Source organism: Penaeus vannamei, chromosome 24, assembly GCF_042767895.1.
Source record: "Penaeus vannamei isolate JL-2024 chromosome 24, ASM4276789v1, whole genome shotgun sequence".
NCBI lineage: Eukaryota > Metazoa > Arthropoda > Malacostraca > Decapoda > Penaeidae > Penaeus > Penaeus vannamei.
In genome coordinates, this window is record NC_091572.1 from 21,321,076 (window position 1) to 21,330,584 (window position 9,509).

The window sequence follows — 9,509 nt, forward strand, 5'->3', positions numbered from 1 at the left end:
AAATACAATGTAAAAAGGTAACTACTTTATTAAGAATAATTAAGTAGACACAAATGTTGTGAATAGAACTATATTGAGGTGATTGTCAGGTAAGATTTGCAAATTTACCACACCTTATATTTGTAAAACATGTTAATTATAGTTGAGTTGAGTGATAAAGCACAAGATAATATGTTTATATTTTGATTAGGAATAAGATTTTCAGTTGTAGAATAAAATTCTGTGCTTGGCTACATACTTGATGCTTGTTGCAGGTTTTATGATTACATGCTCTATAGAGGCCAAGCTATTTGTAATTGACTTTATGGTAAGAGGTTATGTTATTTCTATTGCTATGTTTGTAAAAAGAACAAAGTTTCAGAAGTAGATAGATTTTTTTTTTTTTTTTTTTTTTTTCAAATATTCATCTTTGCAGTTATTTCCCTGGAGGTTAGCAGCAGAATCTTGAGAGCACAGACTGAAGAATATTGCACATGTAATGAATTTGTGTTTTTTATATTTTGATTTGTAAGAAGGTATTTCTGCAGCTTAAGTTCCACCACATCTTCACTTTCTGCTCTAGCTGTCCTGGGGTCTCCAAATATAACAATATTATGATTAACACAGGTGCTCCGTGGGAGGTCCTTCTCCTCAACGTCAGCCCCAAAGGTGGCAGTTGGGGATGGGGCAGCAGCCTCTCATCAGTCAGTGGTGAGAACAACATCAGACTCGGCAAAAGTCCTGCCAGAGATCAGTCGTCAGTGTCAGACTGTGCCAACACAGCGTAAGCGATCGACAAATTCATTGAGCAAGGATGTGTCAACAGCAGAAGAATACTTTTTGGATGTGATTCTGCAAAGGCATGCAAAGGTGAGAAGGAAGTGGAATGAAATATGTAATGCATACACTATTTTTTATTTGTATCCCGTGTAGATGGGTTCTGCAATAATAGATTTTCATTCATCAGCCACCATTTTGTCCACATGCTTTGAACTCCTTATGATGTCAGCGTATAATAAATATATATATTTTTTGGTCTTTTTCAAAGGTAATGACCATTCCCATTTTTATCTTCTCAAAATCTATTCTTCAGTATCATTCAACAATTCAAACATTCAACTGAATTTAGTCTGACAAGTAGTTTTGACAAAAAATTCACTGCATACAGCTGGCCAATTTATATTTCTATGCACTGAAGTATTTCTAAGGCATATTGAATATACATAGAAAGTAAGGAACACTTTATAGATATATGTTGATATTAGTAAGAAGAAGAAATAGATTAAAGATAGCAAAAGGAACATTATAATCTCAATACTTTCTTTCATAATTGAAATATAGAATCACTTTGAAATAATTTTATTGGAAAGGTCCATAGCTTTGCAGTCCACACATCTTACATATATAGAGTATTACATTTTTCATGCTTTATATTCAAACAAGTTTTTGTGAAGTAACTCCACTGTTATTCAGTTACAATAAAGCAGTACTAGCCATCACTGTTAAAAGATATTTGTCTTTGAAGTTCTTCTCTGCATCATTGTAGTCATCATCACAGGTTGTTTGTCTGTTTCTCAGATTAATGCATATTCATTTTAAAAATCAGTGTTACTCAGTTTCAGTTTACTGATTAACATTTTTTTTTATAGAAACTCTTACTGAGCTGCCGTCTACGAGATTTGGGGACAATGGCAGCACACTTAGACTTTCCATTAGTGTCATGGCTCAGGAGAGAGAGAAGTCGGGCAGCCCGGGTGGATGACTTTGTTGCATCATTGAAGCAGATCCACAGAGAATTCTCTTGGCCATACCCTTCCGTCCCAACTTCCCATATCCGGCGTTACTCAGGTATGTCAAATGAAATGTGAAAAGGTTGTACTAGACACAAAAATTGAAATGTAAAAATTGGCAGGAAGTTAGATTTTCTAGAGCATTATGTATCCTATAATTTTATCTGCTATTGTGTTGCATCTCTGCAGTCTCATCTGTGCGATCTGGAGGGAGTCCTGATGAGAGATCTGTTTTGGTGGAGGAGAAGATGCAAGGACTCTCAATATCAGTGCCAAAGGTGAGTGTGAGAAAATGGGTGTGCTTAGTTGTTTTTATTGGCTCTGTTATGAGTATGCATTGACTGTTGACTGTTTTATAACTACCCTCTTCCTTCAGTTTTATATATTATTCTAATGTCTTTCCATTCACTCATCTGCACTTGCCATTCTTTTTATAACCCTTGAGTATCACTGTTATGTATTTTCTTTTTTTCAGGTGTCTTCACTGGGCACAGGAGAAGTAGGAGACAGTGGGTATATGAGCCAAGCTACAGGGGACACACACACAGCTGTGACCCCTCAGCACACACCGCATTCACCCAAATCTCCATATGCTCTCCAGGAAGTCATGCCTCGCCAGGCTCTGCTGGTCCCACATTCGCCCAAAACAGGTCAGTTACCAGTTGTTAAGCCATTAACCCTTGGTTAATGATTTGACTTGTGGGCCTGTAACGTAGGGTTGTTAGCATGCATCGACAGTTTCCACTGTTTTGCCTGGCTTGTGTAGTTTGCAGGCAACATTTTATAAAAATATGAAGGTTTACCTTCACTTTAGGTGCTATTGCCTAAAAGTTTCAGCATAAAAGTGATGCTGCTACTATCTGAGAAAAAACAGCTCTGTCTGATGAGCTGATGGAGTGGGAATGACCGTGATGCGATGCCACCAACTTCTTGGTCCACAACAACCATGGCATTTATGTATGTGCCACTTAGCAGGAAAGGGATAATCTGAGATACTTGGGCTGATTGCAGAGCCCATTCATTATGTGTTACTGAATTGAAATGACAATTTTGGAGTAGATTTTGATTTCTTCTATGGTGTTCTGATAACTTATAAAGTAGAAATGTCAGTTTTGGAATACTGTATTTTTTGTTATGTCTTCAGTCAAGTATATAACAAAAATTCATGTAATGTTGTAGTCATGCATAGTTTTCTTCTTTTATTCTTCCATTTTGATTTCCTTTGCCTTTTGATCCATTTCAATTTTCATATGTTTTAAGACTCCTTGTATATACCCTATACCATGGTCTATTTACAGGTGATACAGTGAGTGTGATGAGTGAAGAGGGGACTTTGTATGGGGATGACACGTCGAGTGTGTGTGGGGACTGGAGCCCAGAGGGAGGAGACCCAATGCGTGATCTGCTTTCTCGACCTCCTGACCCTCCTCCCCAGTCCTCTCCAAGACCCCCTCCTCATGCTGAAGTTCAGCTTAGATACTTACTGCAGGTTGGTAAACTGAAATTGTAAACTCGTTAGAATTATAAACTTTATTTAGAATTATAAACATATTATGGAGGAAGATTATGATTTTTGAAATAAATAGCAAGGAAGTATGGAAGTATATGCAGTATAAATATATAAAAAGTCTGCTACACTGATGTGGCTGGATACAATAAGATGATACCAAATAATTCTTTCAGGGAATTGTCACTATATTTATTATATTTTCAGGTGCTGTTAGAAGCAGGGTGTTTAGAGTGGAGTGTTGTGGTGGCAGTTGTGCTGCGTGATGCCTTAGCCGTGTTAAGAGTCGTGACGCTTGCCCGCGCTCCAGATGTACCTGCACAGGTGATCACCAGACTAACAACAGGCTTGCAGGATCTTTTGCACTTTACAAATACTGAATGGTATGTTGTAATGAGAGAAATATTTTCATGTTTAATTTTACTTCAATATAATTTATGTTGTAATATTTGATCAGTGTATTTTATTATCATTATTACATCATCATCATCATTCATCATTCATCATCAGTCATCATCATCAATCATCATCATCATCAATTGTCATCAATCATTAATATCATAATTGTTGTTGTTATTGTTATTGTTATTATTAATGTTATTTGCTATTATTATTATTATTATTATTATTATTATTAATTATTATTATTATTATTATTATTATTATTATTATTATTATTATTATTATTATTATTGTTATTATTATTATTATTATTGTTTATTATTATTATGATTTTTGTTGTTATTATTATTATTATTATTATTATTATTATTATTATTATTATTATTATTATTATTATTATTATTAGTAGTAGTAGTAGTAGTAGTAGTAGTAGTAGTAGTAGTAGTAGTAGTAGTAGTAGTAGTAGTAGTAGTAGTATCATCACCTTTATTACTTTTATTATTATTGTTATTGTTATTAATATTATTATTATCATTATTATTATTGTTATTATTATCATTATCATTATCATTATTGTTATTATTGTTGTTATTATTATTATCATTATATTTATTGTTATTATTATTATTATTATTATTATTATTATTATTATTATTATTAGTAGTAGTAGTAGTAGTAGTAGTAGTAGTAGTAGTAGTATTGCTGTTGGTTTTGTGATTATTATTGTTGTTGTTGTTGTTATGATGATGATGATGATGATGATGATGAGGATTATTATTATTATTATTATTATTTTTACTATTTTTATTATTATTTTTACTATTTTTATTATTAGTGTTACTGTTATTATTATTATTATTGTTGTTGCTGTTGTTATTATTGTTATTATTATTGTTATTTTCTATATCATTATCATTGTCATCATTATCATTATTGTTATTATCATTGTCATTGTTATTGTTAATATTATTGCTGTTATTATTGTCATTATCATTATCATCATTATTATAATTTTTTAAATTATTGTTATTGTTCTTCAAATTATTATTGTTATTATTTTTATTATCTATATCTTTATCTTTATTATTTTCACTGTCATTGTCATCATTATCATTATTGTTATTATCATTGTCATTGTTCATGTTATTGTTGTTATTATTATTATTATCACTAGCATTATAATTATTTTATTATTATTGTTATTGTTATTATCATTATTACTATAGTTAACAATTATTGTTGTAATTGTTATTGTTAGTTATTATGATCATTATCACTTTAACTATCATCAGCAGTCATTATCATTATTTTTACCAATAATGATTTTTTATTAATATCATGAATATTATCATTACTCTTATTATATCTTTTACCCATTTCATTTCTTAGCTTGGGATATCAAAATTTCCTTGGAGCAATAATGGGGCAAGTTAAGGTCTTGGAAAGGCTTGCAAATACCCGAGAAATATCACGGACTCCAAGTCCCCACTCTTCCCGTCCTCCATCTACGAGTCATGAATCCGAGCCCCCTCCCAGCCAGGAGAGTTCCCATAGGTCTTCTGTTCGAACTTCACCTCCCCCATCGTCGCATCAGCAGCAAGGCCAACAGCAACAATCAATGCAGGTGCAGAATCAAACACAGGGTCAGCAGACACAGCAGGTACCACAACAGCAGGCACAGCAGCCGTTGCCTCACCCAGGCATGCCCAAGGTATCTTATCTCCCTCGAAATTCCATATCTGCTGGAGAAACTCTTCCGGAGGAAACTTCAAACCCAGAATCTGAGAATGAGCTCAGGGACTCGGTTCATGAAGGCATTTCCACTCTGGAGGAAGAGGGAAGTGCAGCCTGCGTTGTGTCATAGGCCAGCTGTAGCTACTGTTGGTCGAGGACCATTTTTTTATATATATATATATCCAAAGGCAATAATGGAAAGAATGCTACTAAACTGTTGCTCACAACTTTTGTGGTTTGTAATTTTTCTCACAATAGTGAAGATTTAAAGCAAAAGTAGAGTTGTATTAGCCAAATGACTGGTGCTTAATTTGGAAATCTTTGTAACTGCTTTGTGTTTAGTTGGGAAAATATAGTTGAGCATGTGTTGTAAACTGAAGGATTAAAAATGTTGGCTTTTTTCATATATAAGGAAAAGATTGTCAGTATTTTATGGATTTAATTAGTTGTTTATTTTTTCATGGATATTTCAGTTTGAAAGGAACAGATATTAGAATAAAATGAATTGAGTCCATTTTGTGATTGATGGTTCTGGTTTGACTAAATACCCTACACTGTAAGGTTTGGAGACAGAAAATAGGGAACGTATTGTATAAAAAACGGTTTCACCATTAACATAATTTCTTGCTATACTGTAATTTGATATAATTTTTTTTAAAGGTTACATCTGAAAATATGAGCTTACACAACACAGTGTTGAATGGTAATGATAGATAAGAAAAAGAGCAGTTAGTTCTATTAAGAGTAGTACGATTCCATAACCAACCAGCTGTAGTTCTGCTGCAAGGCATTACTTGAGGGGCCAAGGAGAATATTATAGTCCATGTTATATATGAGCTTTAACCCATGTACATGTGTGTGATGTATTGATATTTTTTTCTTTAGAGGATAGAATTGTATTTAGGTAAAGTTGATCTGTAACATATTTTATAGGAGCTGTAATACACATAGAAAATCTATATATCTATCTATATATGTATGGGCTGGTCCTATCCACCATTGTTAGGGCCTTTGAGAGTAATTGTTACAATAATCAAGGATAGAAATTTAACTTTTTTCACATTTTACAGACTTAAAGTTTAAATGTTGAAGCACAGGAAAAGGGTATGGAGACATTGCCTCAATCTGATATGTTTTTTTTTTCTTCCTCAAAGTGTGTGCCTTGAGGATTCTGTAAAGTATTTGAAATTAAACCTAGTGGTGTAAAACTTTGTGGAGGTATGTGATATATTGCTAGCAAGTAGGTTTCTGTTGATGTGGATTTGTCAGGGATGTTGTGAAAAGTGGGATGATATGTATCCAGTTGGCATATAGGAGGAGATGTGCACTACTCTATTGGGGTTTAGTGTGCCTTTCTCTGAGGCAGAAGAGGATAGAAGACTTAGTCCCAATAAGTGGGAAACTATAATGGTAAATAGGCATGTTTTGTACACCTTTTTTATCAGGGAAGAAGCCACATTTTTTCTTCTTATTTCTTAATGAATTTCCCTCCAATAGGCTGAAGTCAAAATGAAACACATTGTCTCTTAATGCATGTAGAGACAGTAGGTTACGAATTGGATTTAAAATAATTTAGATTTTATACTAGAGTGAAGGACTTGATAAACAGACAGCAGAGAAAAATGATAAACATCCATCCTTTTTTTAAAATACAGTCTTTGTTAATAGGTACAGGCTGTCAGATAATGGCCCCACCTGGATGCAAAAGTTTGTCAAAGAAAGTTATAGAATGACAGTACTAGGGAGGGTAAGTGGAAGAATAGGAAGATAGGTGCATGAATAAGTAAATGTAAGGTCTGTATGTATGGAAGAATGGAGCTGAAAAATTGATTAAGAGAATGCACTTTTACGTTTGTATAAGAGATTATCTGTTTATGTTGGCAGTTTAAGGTGTACTCATAGTGACAGTTATAAATGGTGGAAAATACTACACATGAAGAATTATTGAGTCAGCATGATAATTAAAGGAGAGTAGACCTCCAGTGTAAGATTGTAAGAAGTATAACTAATGGAAATTTTGTACAGTTTTTAAAGGTTTTGGAATGATATTATTTGGAAGTTTAGTGATGCCAAACTATTAACTTTTTCAAAGGAAAATCCTGAGGTGAAATTTAACATTAGTTAAATTAGTATAGTGTATGAAATTATGTTATTTTAGCTGTTCTTAGATGGTGATTTTGGCCATGTGAATTTGGTGGCTCAGGTATAAGAAAAGATTTTTTAAAATCTAGAGAACACATGATTGTGCCAAAGCTATTTGAAGTTAAAGACCAGTTTCCCATTTGCTGTTGTATCCCTCATGTCATTTACATTAATAAAATTATTTTTTATATGCTTTCTTGGTTTTGATGTATAAATTCATTGTTTGGGGAGTCCATACACTACCACATCTTCCAGTTGACCAAGCATAAATGTTTCAAATGTAGATTTATCATGCATGCAAATGGGACCTTTGTTTTATAGGGTATCTTTTTCCTAATGATTTTTATGTTCTCCAATTCACTCTATAACAGCCACCTATGAAAGGCAGGCTTTTAGATACTTGATATATGTGAATGTTGAACTTAAAGACAACTCAGTTATAGGATAAGTTTATTGATGTAAAATGATGATGAGGCACCATGATAGTTCTAGAATATCAGTTTTGTTTCTTAAGAGATGTTCTGTAAAAATTATTTATGAAAGTGCAAGGCTTCTGTTATTAAAGGAACAAAACGTTATGATTAAACATATACTCTTTGTATCAGAATTGATAAGCGAAGGTAGACTGAAAAGAGAGAACATTATTGTAATAGATATAAAAAATGATTTTTTAAAAGAAAAAATTGGAATGGATATAACCAAAGAATTGTATTTTAGGAAATTTTAAATCATGTTTTTCTTAAATCTAGTCTTTGGACTGTGAATGTCTCTTAAAGTATTAGGATAAAAATACAGATTTTCGAAGTGCTGTTAATGTGGCATGTCATTTTTATTTTTTGTTTGAAGGATCCTGAAGAAATATTTTATTCAAATACAGTACTGCATAATTTGGAAGATAGGTTTGTGCCACTGGAAAGTGTTTTGATTTTTTTTTCTCAAATTCAGTAGAGTTCAATTTTAATTTTAAATACATTCAGTGAACCTTTAAAGAAATAAAAGTACCAATCCCTTCATTATTTATTAATATTGTTGTAAAATGAAATAGAAGTATATTGCATATAAAGCCTGTTGTTTACCTGCAGTTGTTCCAAGACAAATACTGATTTCTTTGCTATTGGTTCTTTTCACTGTTTTAGGTATGGCTTTGCTTCTTCAGGGGAAAATATTAATAAATACTAATATTTTTTGGTGAAGGTAAGACAGATATGGCACTGACATCAACACCAATTTAAGATTACGTGTTATATTTGTCTTAGAAATTGATATTAATTTTTAGAACTAGATACCAAAAAAAAAAAAAACAATCGTAATTATTGTGCCAATTGAATAAACAAGTTAAAAGGTCCTTTTTTTCTCTGGTACTTTTTACAAGTTGATTTGCAAGATGTGTAGTAGATGTGTGTTTTTGGATGGTGAAGTTATGATACAAGGCAGTGCACTACAGCTATTATCAGTGATGGATGGTCGTAGATTGAAATGCATTTATTACGTTAGTCTTCCATGAAATGCAATGTTATTATCATAGGAGATGAGTGCTAGAATGCTCTTATTATAGTTAGCTTTTTAACATTTTGAATGGCAAAATTTAAGCATAATTTTTTTTCTTGGGATTTTGACTTTCAGGTATGTGGTAAGAGGTATAGTCTCCTGAAAAGAAATAGTTTAATTTTATGAGCTAAGGGAATGGTAGCTGATAGGGAATAGGAGTGGTAACTTTCAAGGTTTAAATTTTTATTGTTTTTTGATTATCAGGTTTGTGAGCAATGACTAGGAATCATGAATTTTAATCTGTGCAATTAACATTTCAATTTACATTTGCAAAGTACATTTTCTCCCTTTAACGTGTTGCAGTGTTTAAAGTACAGATACAAAAATGAAGCCAATTTCATTTTTTAGTGTGTGGATTCTGACCTTTTCCTTCCAGTCTTTATCAGAAAACAGCTCTCCCATGACTT

General features: G+C 32.5%; 1 protein-coding gene across 2 annotated transcripts in view; it reads left to right on the top strand.

The window, feature by feature from the left end:
• Rich (Guanine nucleotide exchange factor subunit Rich) overlaps window positions 1-7,747 on the top strand; it is a 33,944-nt gene extending 26,197 nt beyond the window's left edge. For both annotated transcript variants that reach the window (XM_027374555.2, XM_027374556.2), the window contains 7 exons: window positions 607-849; window positions 1,629-1,827; window positions 1,959-2,047; window positions 2,245-2,419; window positions 3,068-3,258; window positions 3,484-3,659; window positions 5,068-7,747. In XM_027374555.2, coding sequence (XP_027230356.2) covers window positions 607-849; window positions 1,629-1,827; window positions 1,959-2,047; window positions 2,245-2,419; window positions 3,068-3,258; window positions 3,484-3,659; window positions 5,068-5,542 — 1,548 coding nt within the window. In that variant the 3' untranslated portion in view covers window positions 5,543-7,747. The remainder of the gene's footprint in view (window positions 1-606; window positions 850-1,628; window positions 1,828-1,958; window positions 2,048-2,244; window positions 2,420-3,067; window positions 3,259-3,483; window positions 3,660-5,067) is intronic.
• The last annotated feature ends 1,762 nt before the right edge of the window (window positions 7,748-9,509 follow it).